Genomic DNA, 24278 nt, shown 5'->3' with positions numbered 1-24278 from the left:
CGTGTAGGGCTACCTTAACAATTGTAACATATACTTCCATTCCATTGTATTTAAGACACATTAAACATTCAAATGCAAGAATAAAGTTACAATTTTAGCATACAGAAGGACATTTACGTATCATTTTTTGATAGTTTCAATGAATTTCTAGTAATTCTGATGAAGTCAATAATGAATAGTAAATAATGGTAACTAAACAGGTCATAACTAATTTTTTAGCTCCTCCCCATCCCGAAAATTATTTTTAGTAAATGTATAGTATAACGCTGTCTTCTCCGATTTGTTTGTCATTGTGTAAATTTGTATATTTTCATGCACGGGATATATTCTGCTAATGTATATAACAATACCTGCAAAATAGCATGATTTAATATTCGCTCGTGACCCATTTTGCTCGGTTCTTTAAGGCTATATATAGTATCACATTAAAAGGATATTTGATACACATGCATGCAATTAATTGTTAACAGTACAAATTTACATTTATTTTATGTTTTATTTAATAATAGTAATCAAGAATGGATTAAAATGGATCGAAATTTTTATGCATATTTTAAGCCCATTGAATTCAATTGAATAAAAAAAACTTTTTTAGTCTTATTCTCTTTTTATCTTATTCTTTTTTTAATCTTATTTCTTTAGTTCTTATTATTCTGTTCCATTGAATCTAATTGAATAAAAAAAAGTTCTTTTCTTTATTCAATTGGATTACATTTGATTCAACTGGATTCATTTGAATTGAAAAAATGCATCTCTTATTCAGAATTTTGAATTGAACAATATACATGATGCACAGAAAAAAGTTAATATTATTTTTATATTGAAAGGCATAGAAGAAATGCGTTTCATACAATTCCTATAAATGAATAAAAATGCATTCAGATTAAAAAGAATTTATTTTAACGTTCGCGAATATATATTTCTGAATATCTGAATCCATTTCAATCCATTCTCGTTACTGAGTAAAATGTGATTTTTTAATTTATACGTGTATGTATTCAAAATATTGTTAAAACACCATTTAATATAGAATATAGTGTTGTAACAGGCATCTTTTGAAAGATATTTAAGTATAGATTATACACAGATACTGTGTAGGAAAAGTATCTATTTTAAAAAAATTACCTTATAGATATAGATACAGATATAGTACAGAAGTACCTGAAAAATTTAGTGATTTTTTAAATATTTTTTATTTTAAAAAACAAATTGCGTAAACAAATTTTACTTTTATGTCACTCTACTACTTATGCAGCACACTTACAAAAATGTTTGGATAATTGTCTTTTGTCATATGCTTTCTAAAAATCAATACTGTTTTAAACATTGTATTGGAAAGTCGATTTTTTCTGGGGATTAAATTAATTTTATAATATAATAATATAATATATAGATCAATGAGATATACATTATACAGGATGTCCCGCAATTTTTGACAAAGCGCTCTTATGTATATAGATAGAGCGGATTAAATTGAGTCGAAAAACTCTCTACAATTTTGTAACTTTCGCAATGGTTAACGAGATATTGATTTATAAAAATAGCCAAATTCGCCCGGCCTATCACCAAATGCAAACGGGCGACGAGATAAGACTGCCCAGTGAGGCGCGTGTTCGCCGTCACTAATAGGCACGTTAATGCCAATGAGTTCCACTTAACGTTCACAACGCTCGCATGCGTCATTTCATCCTTATTGTTTAACATTTGATGACAATGAGGATAAAATGATACTCGCGAACGTTGCGAACGTTAAATGGAACGCATCCAATGTCGTTTGTAAACAACTTGCCTAGCGACGAAAAACGTGTGCAGTCTTATTTCGCCGTGCGCTTACATTTGGTGGTAGGACCAAGTAAGCCAAGTAAATTTGGTTATTTTCATAAATTAATATCTCATTAACCTTTGCGAAAATTGCAAAATGATACAGGACTTTTTGACTCACATCAGTTTAGTCTGCTCTATTTACACAAGGGCACTTTGTCAAAAATTGCGGTACATCCTGTATACATACTCGTATAGACCATGCATTCTGTTCGTAGCAATCGTAGCTTGAAGCCGGAAGATGATAGCCCTGATGGAAAAATTTCGCTGAAATTATTTTACGTGGAACATTTTTCAGTAAAATTTCAGCATTTTTAAAAAATTTCAGTTTAATTTCAGCGATTTTTAGTTGAAAAATTCATTTTCAGCAAAATTTTAACAAAATTTCAGACAAATTTCAGTAAAAATTTCAGAAAAATTTCAGCAATTTTTCAAAATGTTAGTTGAAAAATTCACTTTTAGTGAAATTTCAGCAAATTTTCAGCAATTTCGCTGAAATGTTCCAAAACGTAGAATAATTTCAGCGAAATTTTTTCACCAGGGAGTTTAACAATAAGGTCTGTGATTTCGTTGCACCTCTTTCTGTCTTCAAAGAAAGCAGAGATAACATGGCATCTTAACGGTTACTGCAATGATCACAATCAAATTGAAGTACCAAATTTGACGTATGCAAAATGGATAGATTATTAATGAAATAAGAAAGAAAAAAATGTTGAAAATGTAACTTTTAACATATAACCTATAGTGACAGATAAGATTCGAAGACGCTTCTTCGACTAACTGCACACAAATTCATTTTATCATAGATTTCTTTAAAATACGAGATTATAACAGTTAAAAAAATTACGATTGTAATGGTCACAAAAAAGTAATAGGTCATCGGACATTCTGGAAAGATATTTAAAGTTGAAATGGCAATATATCGAATGAAATCTTTCGAATGAATATTTCGAATGAAATTTCTTTTCATTTTGTATAATTTGGATAAAGGCAATTTGCAAATTTGGTAATAATTGCCACATATTATTTTTCATCTTATTTTTCTCTTTTACAGAAGAGTCATCTGTGCAAAATATCTACAAGTGAACGTGTATACCTAATAAGATTTTGTAGAATCTAAAAAATAATGATAAATATAAAAAGACTCGATAAATTCGAATTATATGTAAAAATTAATAGTTATAACGAGTTATTGCTGGTTCTTAATTGGAAACTTTTAATAATAAAATCAAATACAATAATTAAAAACAAACGTTTCGATCTACTATTAAGTCATTTTTAACGTTGAATAACAATATTATCGTAATAAGATCTTTGAAATTGTCAATAAATACATGTTTAAGGTCAATATGTAAAATATCAATTTCGTTAAAAAACTGTAATCTTTTTTTGCATAATTTATTTAGGTTTTAATTCATTATATATTTATACTTAAGCGAATTGAACAAAACCCAATCTTTACACCTAAAAGCATTATAAGTTCTCTGGCCAATATATCGTCATTTAAGATATTTCTTCGAGAAATTGAATTTCTACAGATTTTTTTTAAATTTGGATGTTATGTTTAAAATAATTTTATCTATATATGATTAAAATTTCAAAGACTCTAGCGGTGCCGAAATGGAGATATTCACCTTCAAAGTTTCAGCTTTTAACATGTAAATTCCTATACCAAGCCTTGCTGAAGCAACGTTTTAATACTTTGCGGCGAAAATCTTCTACAGATTTAAAAAAAATAAATATGTATAATATAGAAATATTATAGGAACCTTATAAAAAAAATGAGGAGGCCTAGCGGAGTCGTTTCTTAATTAGAGTAGTTTAAATTTGTAATTTGATGAAATTCTTCTCGCACACCGAGAGACGAGACAGGGACATGCTGTTGTCACATTTCAACTGTCTTCAGTGAGGACTAGTGTTCGTGCACACAGATACGACATTAATCTGTGTGTGTACGTGCGTGCGTGTGCGTGTGCGTGTGCGTGTGCGTGTGCGTGTGCGTGTGCGTGTGCGCGTGTGTGTGTACGTTCGCCTCAAAAGTTTCTCTGTTCAGAGAGTACGCGCGGAGAGGCATATTCGTAGGTTGTACGCGATTAATTTTCTAGCGCGATTGTAGCCGGAGAAATACCTTAAGTCTATGGAACATAGAAAAATGTAAGTGAATTGACCAATCACAGTAGAGACCATAAAGTCTGTAGCGAATCCAATGTTATGCGTCGTCTACAATACACGGAGTAAGAAGTAATTAAGAGTAAGAAATTGACCAATCACAGTCGATTATTCTTCTCACATTCGATTTTTATTGATCAATTTTTCGTACGCTTACTTCTTACTCTATGTATTGTAGACAATGCATCACGATTTCCTTACTGCTTGTATTATTACCTTACGTTTTTATATGTGCCATGGACTTTACGGCTTACGGCTTACAGCCTCTTAAAGCAAGATTGTGGACCTAGACTTAAAATACCTAGATACTGTACCTAGATTACAATATTGATAGAATACTATACATTAGTTATAACATATTTTTGAATACTTTAAATCAGGCCTGTAGTCGAGTTGCACATTTTGACCGACTTTGCCTATCCCCAGGTAGAACACGGAATCATAATTAAGTCATAATAGTATCACAGGACGTCATCATGACATCATTTGATACCTAAAAATTGACTTATAAGACAAATGAGGTCATGATGATGTCCTCATGACTTCTGTGTTCTAGTTGGGTCGTCATCCCCACTCCTTTTGTTTCATAGCATTTAAGACCGTGCGTGGAGACATAAAACGCTCGAACTCAGGAATTATATTAGCCGTAACTCATACAGAGTACTATAGAGCTATAGGACTTGGAAATATATTCCCTCACATTCATTGTTTACAAATTTTAACACGCACGCACGCACGCACGCACGCACACACACTTATTTTATTTTATTGATTTATTTATTAAAAATGATTTTTTAAATATTTTTTTCAGTACGCAAACTTAATTAACACATGTGTTCTATTTTGAAGTATTACTTTTGAGTTTCTAACATCATAATAATAATAATTATAATAATAATAAAAATTTGTAAACAGTAAATATAAGGCAATATGTTTCAAAGTTTTACAGCCCTATAGTGCCCCGTATGAATTACGGCTAATATCATCCCTGAATTCGAGCGTTTTATATCTCCGCGCACGATCTAAATGCTATGAAACTAAAGGAGTAGGGATGACGGTAGGCAAAATTGGTCGAAATGTGCAACTCGGCTGCAGGCCTGTTTTAAATAAATATATAGTTGTATATATTGCTACGTTACATCATAATAATAATTCAAAAGTTTATTGCTTATCAAGATTATTACATTAATTTATTTCATCGATCACTGTACGTACATACAATTTACATCAGAATTAATATCAGAAATAGTTATATATATTTCAAGAAGGTCACGAAAATCAATTACGAAAAAAAGAAGAATGCGATGTTATCGTAAAGTCTAATAAATACTCTGAGGCAACACTTATCATCTTGCAAGCAGAAAGTTAAAGTTAAATAAAGAAGATTTCACATGTCGGATTAATGCGATAGTTAAAGTACATATATGATATAGTTAAAATACGTAAGTAATATATTACTTAAATAATTACAAAATTAATTACAAAAATTATAAAAGATTGAACATGGAACAAAAATAAAATAGGTCTTTTATAATTACATATTAAGATATGATAAGAACTGATTTTCATAAAAGTAACGTCCAAATATATTATACCATATCAAATTTATCGAAAAGGAAAAAGAAAAGCATTTGATTAATAAGTCAATACTGTGTCCAAATAACGTGATTGTAGGAACATGCGTCGTTTCGTATGTAACATGTAATCGTATGCCAACAAAAAGTTGTGATTCTGTTTATCATGTATTATCATTAAATATTGATAAAAATAAATATAAATTGCTCTTGTGCACGTATACATATAGCAGTCTCGACAACGTTCGTGACATAATATCGTTTCACACTGATTATGTTTGTGACTATTAATGTACAACCGGCCATGTATATAATTACATCATTTATTGTAAAATAGCATCACAATGCAAACTTTGGTAATTATTGCGAAAAGGTTAAACCTCACCAATGACTTTGATTTTTACATATAATTAAAGTCAATATAATCCTGAGTCACGTACACTTTGAATTGCGTGGCAGTTAGAAACTCTTCTAGTTTCTAATGTATTGAATTTTTATTCCCAACAATTACAATTACAATTTTTCTTATAGCGCGGTCCTATGGTGTGAAACGTATGCGCAATGCAGAATTGGCGGAACGCTCGTGATTGATTTAATCCATTTTACGTTCGTTCCACCGATTTTTATCCGCAAGTTTTTATGCGCATGCAATGTACGGAATGGTACGGAATTGTCAGAATTGTGAGATTTTGTGTGAAGAATAAATTGTTTTTTAACCGAATAAGATTTGTAGAGTTTTGCAGTTTGGATTTCTTGAATTTTGACGAATGTATATACACGCATATACACGTATTTCTTCTTCTTCTTCTTTAATTAATGGCTCACGCCTCTAAATAACAATAGGAGGTCGATACGGCCAGATCATGATTGTTTTCCGTGTATTAAAAAAAAATAATGCAACACCCGCGAAAATGGCTAAGCCCGTTCGAACACCGGGCGCCTGCGTCTATGGCGTCGTCACGCCGCAAGGACGCACGTCAGGACGACCGAACGGATCGTCCAAGACCGCGGGATGATTATGTGTGTTTCAATGCTCGGTCAAAGTCGGCAACACTTTCAAAAATATACAATAGTTATAGCACCCGAGTCGAGGCGCGTCCGCCACGAGCGAGTGGTTCATCAGAACTGGCATATACACATATGTATGATTCCGATCCGCATGAGTTCGTTTCCTTATGTCCCATGGTGCGGAAAAACGCAGAAGCGTAATCTATGCGAGCCAATAATATAACTGTTCCAATAGATACAACGGAGGGATCTATGGGAAAGATCTCTTGTGATTGGCACAAGCCAATTACGCTTCCATGAGTTCCGCTCCATGGGACATAAGAAAAGACATATCAAGCTTGTTCGCGTCATATGCTCCAATATGCTCCTATTATAGCTCTTACTCACTCCAACGCGCTTGATAGAGTGAGTAGAAGCTATGGTAGGAGCATGTTGGAGCTTGCGACGCGAATAAACCTATCGACGGAACACAATTGACGGAATGCTTGCGATTGAACGGACATCGTTCCGCCAATTCCGCATTGCGTATATCTTCCGCACCATGGGACCGCGCCATTACTGCACGCGTTAATTATTCATACTTCTCTTGTATTCAATATGGCAAAACGTTATCCACCTGTATTTTAATATAATAAAACGGAATAACGTCTTATTTCTGCGATATGTATGTATATAATATTAAATATATGTGTATATAATATTAAAAACCACCCCACCTCCCTCCTGCTTAGGGGCGTTCGATTTTCCACGCGAAGCGATTCGAGGTCCACCCCACCTCCTCCCTCTGTCTAGGGGCGCATGACTTTGCGTATGTACCTTACAATGCAAAGCGAGGGCCATCCCACTAAAATATGGATTGAATTAGGTTATTTCTTTTGAGGAATGCTGCTCCCCTGCGAGGGGGAGGAGTACTCCATATATTGCCTCCACGCATACACTTTACAACACGAAGCGAGGACTATCTTACCTCCCCTCCTGTCTAGGGGTGGATTTCTTGCTTCGCGTGGAAAGTGATCTGAATGTAATCGGGAATAAAAATATAATATATACTTTATAAGTCTTTTATCATATCTTAGAAACTAGAAGAGTCCGCCACGTAATTCAAAGTGTGCGTATGTGACTTAGGATTATATTGACTTTAATTTTATGTAAAAATCAAAGTCATTGGTGAAGTTTAACCTTTTTTGCAATTAATTACCTAAATTTTAATGAAATAAATATTATACTAGCAGAATACTCGATGATATATTTAATAATAAAATAGTACTCACGTCGATGCCTATAAGCGTAGGACGAATGTAAAGACTAGAGGCGGTAGAATGTGGAATCCATTCTTGGTCTATACTAATTAATCTGCAAATGCACTTAATTAATTCTTCCCCTCTGAAAGGTGGTAGACCAGCTCTTACTGCTGAATTATTCATTCTTTCCATATTTAACTCTGGTCGAAACAACCTTATTTTGCCATCAACACCTCTGTAAGCTTTCATACCTTCGAACAACTGAGGAAAGATTTATACATATGTTACTACTGTCAAGTTAAATCACACAAGGAATTTCAGCTTCACAATAATTTGTATACGTATGTACAAGTCTGATAATCTCTGCACATCCTACAGTTTTAAATATATTATATGTACACTTTTTAAATCTAATTCCACAGAGATAGTAAAATATCTTCTAAGATCGCGATTATCGATATTAACCCTTCATGGTCATACTGGGTCGAAATGACCCGAGCATCATCTTTCATGCTAAATTCTAATACATGTTTACAATTTTTTTTAGTGTTAAAATTAAATTTTTCACAAAAACGCCACCGTTCCATTTTAAAGGATCCACATTAAGGATCCATATTAAAGGATGAAATTTAATATAATGTATTTTTTTTTTAAATCATTGCAACTAATACTGTCGATTTGGTGATACTTCAAAGATGAGTCGGGTCTTTTAATTCAGAGTAACTATCATGTAGAGTTAAATATTTTTGATAGAAGAATTTCAAGATAATATATATATTTTTTCATGGAAATTTTATATTAAAGAAGACTTCTCAGCTTTCATACGAAAGAAAAATAATTCTATCTTAATTATGCTAAATTATTGAAACAAGAGTGCCATTAACATTATAAGCACTACTGACAAGAATGATATGTACATAATCAAATATTAAAAACAATATTTTTTCTAAGTATTATACAAAAGAAATTTGCTAAACATAATAAAAAAATAAGCGATAAATCAATAAAAATAAATTAATTTTCTAATACTATCTCACATATCATCTTCGAAATACGAAATATAAATACCTCCATAGCATAATGAAGTACTTTCGCAGCTGGATGAAGAACTATATTTTCGAAAGGCATAATTTCTGGTGCTTGCCAACCATTCATGCCTTCGTAATAATGTATTTTGAGCATGTGATCAGTGAAATATTTTCCAAATGAAAGCTTATTAACATCAGGTTTAGGATTTAACTGATTTGGTCCAGCGAGGCGGACAGATAAATCTGCATACTGATAAAAACATACTGAATAAATTAGGCTTTCAATTTCATCTATAATATATTACATTTTACTTAATTATTCCTATCGTAATAAATAAATACCTTAAAGAAACGTTGCGGTACAGAATTCTTGTCTTTAGTTCTCAAAGAAGAGCTCCATCTAACACTCTGTTGTAGCTGATTAATCACATTTCCGAAAAATAAAATCTAGAATAAGAACATAATTATTCTATACATTTATTTCTGTCTCTAGTAAAAAAAAGTTTATTATAGCAATTTAGAAACTCCAAGTCCGCAATTACGAAAATTCTTAATAATTTGGACATTATTTTCATATGTATGTAATAAAGCTCAAAGTTTACAAATTTTTTTTCATTTAATTACAAATATTCTGTATGGAAAATAAATTTTATCTTTGTGAGTGAGTGAAATAAAGATTTTATTCTTACTGTGTTTATTTTAATATCCCCATAAATGGAATTTTAAAAAAATAAAATAAATTAGATAAGCCTTCTTCAGATTAAATACCTTATATTGTATTTCTCATTTTAACCAAAGTAATATGTTATCATTACAAAAATTTTTAAAACGGTAAAATAAAAATAAAAATTTTAGAATTTTATTTTTATCTTTGAATATCGTATTAACTGTAAAAAATCTATGCTAAAGCATGTTCATTAATGATATACTTCGAAAAATTTGCCTCGTCACTTAATATGTGCCGCTAATTTTAATCTTTGTTAATAGAATCGACGAAGCCAGTCAAGAACTTCATCGAATTATAAATGATAAGAACATATGCGTCATGCGATCATTTTAATTTTTGTGCCGTAAATTGAAAAGATTGAAAATTTCAGCCTTAAAACCATTAAAATGTTCGATATAATGAATTCATCGTCTATTAATGTAATTATTTGTTATACGGAATGTAGATCAGTAAAATTCTAAAACATATGACGTTATATGCTCTTATCACACTTATCAGTTAAAGAAGTATATATCTAACTATAAGAGAAACGTAAGTCTATACATATACATTGACATAAACATCAGCTAGACATTATATATTTATTTGATCCTTCTTTTACATACAAAGCACACAAATACTTTTAATATTTTTGAAGAATATAAGTTGAATATAAGTTGAAATATTATCTTCTAGACTAAACTTTGCGCTACGGTAACGAAACTTGAATTATAGGCAATACTCGCATACATAATACATGAAAATTAGAAGTTATTTAAATGGATCTTCGCTTTTCAAGAATTTTCAGGGTAAAACAGGTTGAAACAATAACCAGTAGCATTCTTTCTCGAACAAGAAAAAATTTAAATGATTGTATGTATTGTATATACTAAAATAATTACTATTTAAAGTAACCGGAACCATATGCCTTAAGATTTGAGATTTTTTCTAATTTTTTGCTGAGTCCAAAATTGAAAATTAATGCTCATATTTAAAAGAGGAAACATTTTTGAATGCTTATAAAAATAGTTTTAAATATTTATAGGTGTTAAACTTTATAGTTTTCACCGTCTTTTTTGCTTGAAAAATGTATTTACTTCAATAAGAATATGAATTAACACATCAATCAGAATATTTTTCATTGTTTTCTATTATTTTGTCCCATTTTTCTGGTAAAAATATATAGCACTTATTCGTGTTAACCAGAAGACAACCAAAACTTAACATTCTCCTTTTAACATAAGAATGTGATGTTAAGCTTTAAGACAAAAAACGCGCTACAAATAACAATAAAATGATAATAAATTATTAGTTAATAATTATTATGGCAAATTATTAATTAATTAATAATTAAGAATAAAATATTCTGTGGGGCGGAGAGAAACGCGTAAAACTTATTATAAAAATGTAAGATTCTTGTTTTAACCATGGTATAAAGACGAGAGCTTACGCGCATGCTATATGCATGCGACCAATCAAAATTGTAAAAATGTGACGTTACAGATAAGCGGTAAATTAAAAACTGCTGTTTCCAAATAGCTTATGTTAGCAGCATGCTCGTCAGATATATCATTTTAATTTCAAGTTTACAGGAAAAATCTATTTTAAAATAATATTTTATAAACTAATAAAAATATCCTGTAACTTAACTAATAAATATCCTGTACTTTTCTTTCGACAGCTATGAAGTATGATACATCGACATGTTGAGAATATATTATAGCTAAATACAAGCAAGATTATATATAGTTTACTTCGTTACATTTATACATTTACAAGAAATAGAAAATCTTACCTTTTTTGATGTTAATGTTTTGTTTTCCGCATGCTGCAACCCACTTAACTGCGATCGTAAAATCTAGGCTTTCGGAAACGAAAAATATTTTATGCTGTTCCCGTTAAGCAATTTTGTTTTCCGAAAATAATTGCCACAACCTTTCACGGAACAAGACATTACATATATAATATCCACAATTAAAAAGGAAAAGAGATTCAATTATGCGTTTTTACTAAAATCATGTTTCTCCGGATACAAACATTAAGGACCAGGGGCTACCATGTTTAATCGAACCATTCGAACGGTCTGATTGGCTCTGAGTGTGATGTCACGCTTTGACTGCGCAATGGGTTACCACGTAATGAGCATACCACCCTTGTCTTTATATCATGGTTTTAAGTACATACTCGAGAATATAAAATATGTCCATTTATATACAATTATATAAAATTATATATATTTTTATATAATTATATATAGGTAAAATATTTCTGGTTATAACTTTTCAACAACGTGTGTTTTTATCAAATAGTCGGAAATTCGTATCTCTCAAAAGAATTTGTTTTGCCTGCTGATAACATACTTATTATTCTAACGAAAATAATATATTAACGTCCTAATTAATGTTTAAAAATGACATTTTAACGTTTTGATTTATTAGAGATATATATTAGATACACACAGAGAGAGTATTATTATATATATATTATTATTATCATTATTATTATTACTGTTTGACATATATTTAGAGAAAATGTAAAATTGTAGGTCAATGGGTATATAAAATGTATACATTTCATTTAATGTTATTCATTGGAAATCGTATGCGAACGAACATGACTTGATTAAATTGAAAATGAACGATCCGCTGACATGTTGGCATAAACGCATTGGCATAAATATTACTCTATTCGTTTTATTCTTTTTCAACTTTGCTATTTTCTATTTTCTATTTTCTCTCTTCAAAGCATAAATATTAGAATAATACAAATCTTTGTATTTTATATGAAGATATATACATATATATGTACATATAGTACATATAGAAACATAAATATGAAGTAGTATATATAAATATTACAGTTATTTAATTAGAAATATAAATGATATAACAAATACAGTTAAATGTACTAATTTCGTATTTAAATAGACTTGAATTAAATTAAAATTATAAGTTAGCAAATATAAGATTTGTATTTGAAGAGAAATATGTGTGACGTATATATAGCTGTTTTGAAATTCTCACATGTTTACGATATATGTTACAAAAATATGAATATTTTCTGGGAAAATGTATCAACATTTAAGGATAAAAGTTTAAGTCCGTTAATTCGATTAAATAATACAATACATATAATAATATTTCAAATACAAAATAATAGCGACATTATAATAATATTGTATTATTTAACCGAATTAATGAGATTATAAATTTTCATTCTTAAATATTAACACATTCTTCAATAAAATATCCATATTGTTGAAATATTTTGTGTCGCAAATTCACTAATAATTGAAGATTTCATTCCTCGAAGAGCATTAAAATTAAAAAAAAAAAAAGAAGAAGACATTTTTGTACATAATATCAACATGTGCATGTTTAAAATTGATCTTATTGATAGGTGAGATATACGAAGGCAAATCAATAAATACCTGTGTTAGTAATGAAGACGCAAGATTTTCACAAAACTTTTTTTTATTTTTCAACGTAGTCCCCTTTTAGGAGGATACACTTTTTCCAACGTTCTTGCCATTTTTTTAACCCCTCCGAAAAATACGATTTATCGAACTCTGCAAAATAGACCTCTGTTTCGGCAATGACCTCCTCATTCGACGTGAATCTTTTTCCACCGAGCCATTTTTTCAAGTTTGGAAACAAGAAGAAATCACAGGGGGCCAAATCCGGAGAGTGGATGCGACAGCAATTCGTACCGCAATTCGACCAATTTGGCTATGGCGACTGCGGAGGAGTAAACCAGTGCATTGTCCTGATGGAACAACACTTTTTTTTTCGCCAAGTGGGGGTGTTTTTTCTTCAATTCAACATTGAATCAGCCCAATAAGTCAGCATATTACTGCCCCGTGATTTTGCTTTTCCCCATGTAGTCGATGAAGATTACGCCTTGCGTATTCCAAAAAACAGTGGCCATCACTTTTCCGGCCGATGGGACCGTCTTGGCTTTCTTCGGAACACGTTCGCTGGGTGAAATCCACTGTTTTGACTGTACCTTGGTCTCCGGTGTGTAGTAATGAATCCATGTTTCATCAACGATTACTACTCGACGCAAAAACTCCTTCGGATTATGCTTGAACAGCTCCAAACATTGCTTTGAAATTGATAGCCGCATTCGTTTGTTGTCCACCGTGAGCGGCACCCATCGGGCCGACAGTTTTTTCATTCCTAAATTATCATGCAAAATATTGAATGCCGTTAAATTCCATACGACACGCCTATGGCCTCTGCTACTTCATGTACTTTCGTTCGGCGATCAGCGAGAATCATATCGTAGACTTTTTCAACGATTTCCTCAGTAACCACGTCTGCCGGACGCTCCTTATCAAAAACAGACGAACGACTACGTTTAAATTCGTTGAACCAATATCTGACGGTTGTCATAGATGTTGAAGGGTTCCCATAGACGGCATCCAACTTCGTTTTTATTTCTTCGCACGTTTTTCCATCCAAAAATAAAAAGCGAATCACGGATCGATATTGTTCTTTTTCCATTGTATCGGAAAACAAACACTCTCACTACGAATTGCTGTCAAATCAAGACTATTGCATGAATCACTCTGAAATTTTGTGGCGTCATTTGAAAAATGGTAGTACACGATGGTAATGCCAATTTGCATCAGCAACGTCACCTGTCTTCAAACACGGGTACTTATTGATTTGCCCTCATAAGATCTATTTGTATAGAATATTTTGCAAATGCTAAGTCGACATGACACGTTTTAAAGATCATAAAATCATTTTTCTAGTTTACAACGTTTTTATAATTTTAGGATGTTTTTAAATATTATATAGGACGTTTAGTACCACATTGGATTATTTGCATTAAATAATTGATTATTGTATCAAGAAATATAGGGCGAAATTCATAGTCAGTTATTTTAAGATCTTAAATAATATCTTAAGATACTAACGCGGCTATATGATTGGCTTATGATATCTGAAGACAGTAGCAAATATGAGAATCGAATACCGGGCATACTATACATATTAGGATATAATAATCTTCATGCGTACAAAAGTCATAATAACTTGGATTTTACATGTGAAAAAACTTATATTTTCCAAGAGATTTTTTTTTAAATAGCTTTTTTTTTATTTATTTAAAGTATTAATAGACCTCATAGTTTTATACATCAACATACATGCATTTCGTATATTAATTTGAAATAAAACATGAGGTCTATGTCATGAGATATCTGATAGTGTTTTTCATTGGTAGATGCGCCCTCAGTGCAACGCATTGAAGCCGTTGTACACTAATATAATCTGAATGTAATAGTGAGACATCTCAATTGATCAAATGCTCAATGTATGCTTTATCAAATAGCACAATAAAATGTATTGAGGATTTCGCGGTTTAACTCGTTTCTATATTTTTATTAAACATATATTTTTACGTCGATTTGTGTACAACGGCTTTCCCGTATAAAAATATATTACTAGTGCAATAAATAAATTCGAATAGTGTGTGTGTAATAGTGGTGGAGAAAGTTTCATTAAAATTACACTGAAATTTTATTGTGAAAATAAGTATTATTGATTAGCATCATATTTCAGAGGATACACGACAAAATTATAATAAGAAAAAGTTTCCTTTATGAATTCTAGAACTAATTTTATGCATCATAAAATTTTATGCATCATAAAATGCACTAGTAGTATATTTTTATTCGGGTTAAAATGCGTTGAACGCGCATCAGTTCTGTCAATGAAAAATGCTATAAAATGAGACATAAGACATTTTACCAATGTCGTAAAGTTATTCATCTGTTAATTCTATATGCTTTTAGTTGTATTCCGATAGCTGCATCGAAAATTAAGATGGAATCACACGATGCTCGATTTGCAGGTACCGCTGTAACTAACTTAGCTGTTTCGTAATGGATCAACTGATACTGTGATTTCCATTTGTGTTGTTTAAGAGAGAAGTGCTTTTTTATTTTTTATTGTAATAATTAATTAAGAACGTACAAACATATATAAATAAAAAAAATATGATCACATTATTTTGCACAAAACCATATTATATTTCTGTACTTTAGAATATATACTTTAATATACAATAAATTTTATTATTATGCACCAATGCGCAATAAAGCATTTAATGTAATTCGTTAACATAAATAATAAAAACTTATAGCTTTTAACTTCATATATTTCTTTAGGATTTATTTAACTAGTCTTCTAAATTACTAAAGTCAAAATTTTTATTATAAAATATTTTAATAAATAATATATTGTATATATGTGTATAATGATAAATAATTAAATATAAACTATTATAATAAAAAAATGTGTAAAACAATACCACTATCTTAAAAACAAGTGGAACTACAAATGGAAATCACAGTATCAGCGATTACGGAATACAGCTAAGTTAGTTAGAGGCACTACCAATCTCGTAACTAAAAAGATAATTTTTGTCATAACTAACGGAACCCAACCTTTATAATATTAAGACATATTTAAAACACCTTAGGATTGTCTTTGACTGTTTGTACCAAAATATTAGATTGTTATATTAAAATGTATACTTCAACAAGAGTTATACAAAGTTTTTCTTAAATAAAACACATAATTTTCGACAGAATCTTTTTTTATTCTACAAAATATCTTTAGACTATGGCAAAATTATTTGAACAGAATATCGGCCAATTAACTAGCTACGTTTACACCATGCGCTTAGTCCGCGACCTATACGATAGGTGTCTTTGTTTAACCTACAGGATAAACAAGGACATCTATTGTATAGGTCGCGGTCTAAATGCACGGTGTAAACGTAGCCATTATCTCGACTCTTCTTGCAGACTCTGATACGCTCGGTGAAATTTTTGTCATTTTGACACATTACTGGCTCAATCTCAGCAATGGACTAGACATTCACATATTGATGATATTTTTATGCTTATACCAATCCAGTTTCCTCAAACTTTTTCTATATTGCGGCTGGTGAGCTCTGTTGGGCGTTGGGCAATTATGCTGGCCAAAATAATCATAAAGATTTCGGAATATGATTCTGGCTGCGGTCCACTTGACGCTACAAACGCTTCGAAGCGTTTGAGTGACAAATCGGTACAAAGAATTTTACGAATTGACTAATCAAAGAATGCTTCGAAGCGTTTGTAGCGTCAAGTGGACCGCAGCCTCTGATGACATTCTGCGAATTTTTATAAAATGTTTGAATAATTTTCACACGTGATTCAATGTTGTATCGCTCAATGTGATACATCACACTAAATTGCCTTCATCTCAAGATGACACATGTCAACGTTAGTCGAGTTTATGGATGCGTTTCGAAGTTACATCTGGACAACTTTGCATAACTCTTGTTGGATGACGCTGTAATTAGCTAAGATAATCTCAATTGTATATGATTTACAAGAGTATTGCATTGAATGTTGCACGATTTTTATTAGGACTTTTAACAAAGTTCAATTTTTAAAGAATGATTTATATTCATTAATTAGTTAAAATTTAGATTTTAAATCCAAAGTACCGTTTTGTTTATAATTTATAGGTATATATATTTTACCTGTGCTTTAAACATTTTAATGTTTATGTTTTATACATAAAAGTATAATTGATCTTTTATTTACTTACAAGTATATTTATAAAATAAATTAAAAATATAATATTCCAGCAGTTTTTATACGCTTTTACGGTTCCTCTTGCGCTACAATTTTTGCTGCTCGGAATTGTAAGCTGACTTGATATAATATATTAAAATATTTCAATATATTATATAAACATCATATTTAATTTTATAGTAAACGATCGTCTTGTCTTTACGCATGATATTCGCGTTTCGCGCGATATAAAATTTATTCATGGTTACTATATTTTAAACCAATGCAATATACTTGCTTATCTTTTCAATATTTAACTACCGTATCTACATTACAATTAGTTACTTCAGATGCAAAAATTTCTAACCTATCATACGACGCAAATAATTATCTGCTAAGTTTGACATTTCAAGTTCGTCTTTTGATTTGTATTTTGCGAACAAAATACGTGTTCTGTACTTTTTGTATTATATCTAACAAATATCTAACAAATCTTAAGGGGGAAAATCGTTTATAATAAATTAAAAAAATTATATAGTGAAGATTCGAACATCAAAGAATAAATGTAAATTTCAAATATATGGCTGTTACATTATAATAAAAAAGAATAATTCCTAAAAAAATGGGTATAAAAAAATGGTTGTACTAAGAGCAAGAATACCCCCTTAAAGGAATAAATAAATTACTATTATATATCTGAATGAAAACAATTATATTAATATTTTTATTGTAAAAAAAAAACTTATATTTAAATTTCTCTCCTTAAAAATATGTTTTAAATATTTGTTTTAATTTGTTTTGTGTTTAACATTTAAATGCACGCAATTATCCATAGTGCGGTCTTTTATTCACGTTCAAAATATAGATATACTCATCGACGGTTAAGTGTATTTCTGTTGTATCCGGTTGATAAATTATATTTATCAATCGGTTTCGAACAAAAACAAACTGAAGAACAACAACAGGGATAAAATCAAAAGAAGAAGACAAAAGGCACTTCTGTTTCATCTTCGAAAATTATCAATTTTCTCATAATCGAGATAATGCATAAAATTGCTGACTGGATTTTCAATTTCCCGAACAATTTTGGTGGTGGCAGTGGCTTATTGACCCACTTGACTGAGGGACAGAGACGAATACAATCATAAAAGTGTAAATTACTTACCTTGCGTCGTAGATAAACCATATTGAATATCCACTTGATGAATATCTACTTGATGAAGAGAGAGGAAGGGAGAAAGATCTCAATAGAGAAAACACGATTGTAGCGGTTTGTTCACGCTGCTTCGAGCAGTATCCGTGCAGTTCATTCTACATGAAAACTCGCTCCGTTCTTGTACTTCTTTTTTTCCTTTCCTTTTCCTACAGGATTCGAATGTCATTCAATTTCGAATTTAAGAAACGAAGTAAACATCAAATGGACGCAGTATCGTTCACGTCAAGCAGTTGATTACAATGTATATCTCCACAGATAATAAGAAATGTAGAAAGAGTCGAGGATTGGGAAAGCAGAACTTGGAAAAGCAGTTCCACTGTCTTAAATCGGCTCACTAACTCGGACGACAACGGAGGCCGAACAGTTGTTGAGTATCCACGAATGGGAAAAACGAGCGTATTTATTTAGGTAAAACTTTCATTCGTTCACTCGCTCGCTCGTTCGTTCGTTCGTTCGTTCGTTCGTTCGTTCGTTCGTTCACTAATTACTGATTCGGTCGCCCAATCACGAATACAGCATGCTCGAATTAAGCGTCAGTTGATATTTTATTTATCAGCGAAGCATAAGGGGGAGAAAAAGAGAAAATGACAAACACATATGGGAAAGAGAGAGAGAAAAAACAAACAGAAAAAGAGGGAGACAGAAACGTACGACTTCTACGAACCAGCGTCTCTCCTTTTCTTCCCAATTGAACCGCTTGTCAAACGATAATATGTAATGATGAGAGAAGGAGAAGCTAGGAAAGGAAACAAGTTGATAATTTTATGTGTACGAGAAGGAAATGTCAAAATAACGACGGCATCGCATGATCGCTCGAGAAAGGGAAGGAAAAATTACGTCAAGGCACACACATGCTCGCTCGCGCGAATAAGGCGTTAAAAACATGTTGATAATCGCACACGCTCCCTCCGCGCCTGATAAGTATAGAGAAGCAGCACGCGCATATTGTTATTTGCAAGAATCGAACGCTCGATCATTCGATTCTCAAAAGTATACGACCGTCATAAATATTTATTGTGGAGGCGTGGCCCCACGTACACGAAGGAGGTCGATTGTATATCTCCAAATAAGGTGAAAATTACAAAAGTGAGCAAATTCACTAGAATACTTATAATTTAATTGGTCAATAACTAGTGAATTTGCTCATTTTTGTAATTTTCACCTCATTACAAAATACGCAATCGACTCCCTGATCGAAAGACGTAATGATTTTTATTGCGATTCGTGGGAGGTTTAAAAAAACGATATAACCTCCTGCTAGGACTCCGGCAAGTTACAAAAACATTTTATCGAAATTTTGGATGTAGTAATTAAAGTTATAAAAGATGTCAATTTACAGCGTAATAAATGTCAAGTGTATATGAACACAAATTAAATAAGCAATGAAATTAAATAAGAAATAAAAGAATTTATCCTTTTATTGAATAAGAAAAAAAATTGCGACTGCTAAAAATTACAGTTTGTTTAGATCCCCATAGCAAATAACGTCATAATTACGTCACAACAATCATGATGACGTACGTGCGAATGGTCGCTTTATCACAAATGTGATATGTCACAGCAATGTCACGGTGATATACTTACGTGTAAATGTCTGCTTTGTAACATGTGTTATTTTGTTGTGACAATCTCACAGTGACATCATATTTTCGTCCTGACTATATTTGTGAATCTATTGTGACGTGAATATGATGACCCTTTGCTATGGGGGGAAGTTCCGATAGGCTCAAAACTAAATTAATTTTCTTTCCCTCCTTTTCTACTACTACACTATAAACAGTAGAAGAAATTTCAATATCAATGATTTGTATGAGATACTAAAGTACTATAATAGACAATAACAATTCAATAAAATTCACTTACATCATCAAAAGCCGCGGGTATATCGGTCTCCACGCGGTCTAAGGTTAAGCAATCTAAATTTAATGACATATTTCTGGTACGCCGATTTGCGAATCCTTTCGCAACGCAAACAGCATCATTTATATATGTAATAACGCGCAATAGCGCGTCGATTGAAGTGTTATGTTTCTATTTAAATGCGTTTACTGGATACTTTAAACGCAGAAAAAAGATTCGATAATTACCAATAAAAAATACAATTTTTTAAAAAGTAAAAAAAATGGTTCGCTTAAATGGAATGTTTATTTCTTTAACTGATTCAACAAAAGATATGTACGTTTTCTAGGGCTGTGTTCAGATTCCTCTCCCGAGCACCCAGATACCCAAAAAGCGTTCAGATTCCTTTTGAGTGCTTTTATTGGACGCTTAGGTGGAACGTTCAGATTCCTACTCTATTCACTTGGGAGGATGGAAAAACCATCCGTGAGCTGGGTGAAATGGGTGGTAGTGGCGTATTAAAGACTTCCTGTGCTCCCAGCACGTTTGACGTTTGCATCTATACGAAAATTTAAATTTCGGGTTATGCCTGTTATAAACAGTATAAATCAACGAGGCCAAGGATGCTTTCCAGCAAAGACGTAGTCAGACACTGTGTAACACAGTGATCAGTTCATCCTTGTTGTTTGCCAACGTTAAACAAGGATGAAATGACTCACTGTGTTAAGCCTGATTTATATTGGCCGTAACCGTATGCCGGTAACTTAAAGACTGTAAACTTATGCCATAAATTTTGATGTTCTGGTTTATAATGATTTGCTGCATGCCGTAAACCTGCATATCGTACAAATGTGGAAATCTTTCTACTAAAGTTATTAATTTGATATCTCTATTAACTGTTTCGTTTATTTCCATCTTAGCTCGTATCAAAGCTGTACAGAAATGATATAGAATCGGTCATAGTGATCAACAAGTACAGACTTGTAAATTTTGACTAACCTCTACATGATCACTTGCCACTAAAGATAAAGTTGAGTTAATTTTACGGATACAGCATAAGTTACCAGCATCCGGCAAGTTAGTATGAACGGAAGCACTGAAATCCTATGGTTTAACTTTACCGGCACCGGCATAAGTTAATGGTTACGGCCATTATAAATCAGGCTTAACACAGTGTCTGACTGTGTCCTTGCTGGAAAGCACCCCAAGTATTTTAATTCATTATATTAGTCACTATTAAAATTTGCTTTAGGAAATTAATGAGGTGGTATTCTGTATAAATAATGACAAGCATATCTTTTATTTAAAAAACTATTTCCTTATATTTATCGTGATAACAATGTCTTCTACAATCTTACTATTTGCAGGAAATGGTCTCGTGGAAAATCTTATCAGAGTTACAAAAATGATAAACCAATTTTTTTACTAAAGAAAACAAAAATGAGTGTAATAGAAATACTATACTATCTTTGAAAAGAATCTCAAGGATCCATAATCGCCGTTCTTTCGTTTATGATGAAGTCTGTTATATACAACAATTAAATATGTATGTGTGAATTTATTTCTTTCATGGTTTACTGACGAAATTTTTACTTGATGAGAAAGTACAGTATATATACAGGGTGATTACTAATGGTTGTACCAACTACTTACCATAAGACTTACCTACTGCATGAGTTACCGACTGCACTTGTAATTTACTAAACGCTCCTTAGATGGCAGTTGCTTCGTCCGGCGCGCGAGCAGGTCCGACGTACATACAAAGGCCCTTGGAGAAAAATTTTTCTCAGATTTTATTTGTATAATTTTTCAGAATATCTGTGTGATTTTATAATCTTTACAGATTTTTTTATAACAATTGGAATACTTTTCATAAGTATTTAGAATGTCTACATCTTTTTTCAGAATTTTTAAATTTGGTAATTATGAAGTATCCTAAGATTTTTATTATTTTTTGTTCTACAAATTTCTGATAAAGTGTTATAAAATCTAAAATAGTTAAAAGTATTTTTTTTAAATTGTGGAATGAGAAATCTCAGAATATTTCAGAATTCGCATGTATGAAAAATTCAAAGAGAAGATGTACACTTTCCAAGTAAATCTAATGATTTCTGAAAAATGTTCCAATTTGTAAGGATTATGAGAAAAACTTTTATCACACAGATATTCTGAAAAATTATACAAATAAAATCTGAAAAAAATTTTTCACCAAGGGCCTTTGTATATACGTCGGACCTGCTCGCGCGCCGGACAAAACAACTGCCATCTAAGGAGCGTTTAGTAAATTACAAGTACAGTCGGTAAGTCATGCAGTAGGTAAGTCTTATGGTAAGTAGTTGGTACAACCATTAGTAATCACCTTGTATATATAATATAAATAATTGAGTTTGTTTTTAGACAATGTTATCTATGGATATCATCAATATATATATATCAATATATATATAGATATATATTGATGATATCCACAGATAACATTGTCTAAAAACAAACTCAATTATTTATCGCAGATTATACGATCTTAGAAATTACAGAACATATATGTAGATCCATATGTGTATAATAATCATTAAATGAATAAACGTACATATTTTATAAATTAACGCAAATTGCTTTCACGTCTAGAAGAAATACTTAAATATTTGTTAGATGTATGTATGTATATAATATCTCTTGACATACGTGTATGTACATAAAATCGTCTGTCCGTCTTTATTGAAAAATGACAAAAATAAAGAATAAATATTAAAATTTTTCTTCTTGAAGTGTATTTAAATAATAATAATATTTACAAATTAAGAAAATAACACGTACTAACAAATGTTCTTCTTTATTGTATATTTTTATGTTCAAAGTTTATTTCTCCGAAATCTGAATACTCCAATGTTAGACTGCGTTCTCAAACTTCACTCGGATAGTACAATAAATGTAGAAAGCCTTAAGCCATAAGGAATTGACCAATCACAGTTGAAAGTGAAGAAAATTAGTTGAATATAATTAAATTTATGATTAAGTTGATTTCTTACTACATATAATTTCTTTACTACACATAATTAGATCCGGGCTTAATTGATTAACTTTTTACGATTTTAGGTTTACTATATTCATTGTACTACACCTACTACACCCATACTATACCCGGGCTTTGTTCGTTTTCGTAATGTATAAATCTATTGAATTACCAAATAGTGACTTTTCCTAAATGAAAATAATAATGAAGACATCTTCCCTAAATAATTTCTAATCAATTCCATTCATAAAATACATTAAATAAAATCGCTGTCTGCTAACTTGACACATGATAAAATTTATTAATTATATATAGACATAAATAAATCAGAAATATTCAATTTGTCTGCTATCTTGTCAGTGGTATGATCACTCATCCGATGAGGAATCTGAACGTAGCTTTACAATAATATAATGTAACACAGTGAGTCATTACATCCTTGTTATTTATCAACGTTAAAGCCTATTCTACAATGGGTACTTTCCATTTAGAGTCCTATCTGGAGACACGGTAGTGTCTCGGCGCTAAACCAAGCGCAGCGACACTGCTGTGCCTCCTTTACGCGAACCGACGAGTTGCGGCAGATTGAAACAATCGGATCTCGGTAACGACTGAATTGATCAGGTTCTATATATGCTCAATCGATAGGCACCACACGGATTGTGTGATAAAAGTGCTTTCATTTTTTTTCTACGTGCCCTACGAGCGGAGATATCGCGACGCAAAGTCCGGATCTGTGAATTTTCACCTCATTTTAAGAAACGTCATCATTATTATAATATTATGTCCGTCGTTATTGTCATCGTCGACCGAGAGAAATATCCATCTCGTTTTTTTCGATAATAGATGGCTTTTGACTTAACCTAGCGATGGCAGCATTGCACATTCGAATGTGAACAACCACATATGTGAACAACGACGGCTGTGATAATCAGCGATGGCAATGTTGTCACATATATACAATGTGATGCGCGCGTGGTGCAAAAATACGATGTGACTCAGGCCGGAATCAAACTACGCATTGAATATTGAGATTGAAGATTAAAAGATTGAAATTTGACCAATCAAAACAATAGGAGCTAAAATT

At 31.5% G+C, this 24278-nt stretch overlaps 1 protein-coding gene across 1 annotated transcript in view; it reads right to left on the bottom strand.

The window, feature by feature from the left end:
* Positions 1–20411, bottom strand: part of Bcat (Branched chain amino acid transaminase) — a 23455-nt gene extending 3044 nt beyond the window's left edge. Inside the window, exons 1-5 of the mRNA XM_018453106.1 lie at positions 20406–20411; positions 18292–18336; positions 9184–9288; positions 8882–9091; positions 7844–8074 (exon numbers count right to left, since the gene is read on the bottom strand). Coding sequence (XP_018308608.1) covers positions 7844–8074; positions 8882–9091; positions 9184–9288; positions 18292–18312 — 567 coding nt within the window. The 5' untranslated portion in view covers positions 18313–18336; positions 20406–20411. The remainder of the gene's footprint in view (positions 1–7843; positions 8075–8881; positions 9092–9183; positions 9289–18291; positions 18337–20405) is intronic.
* Positions 20412–24278: the final 3867 nt, after the last annotated feature.

The sequence above is a fragment of the Mycetomoellerius zeteki genome, unplaced genomic scaffold (genome assembly GCF_001594055.1).
Source record: "Mycetomoellerius zeteki isolate Tzet28-1 unplaced genomic scaffold, Tzet1.0 scaffold364, whole genome shotgun sequence".
Taxonomy (NCBI): Eukaryota; Metazoa; Arthropoda; class Insecta; order Hymenoptera; family Formicidae; genus Mycetomoellerius; species Mycetomoellerius zeteki.
This window is presented reverse-complemented; position numbering and strand designations above follow the sequence as displayed.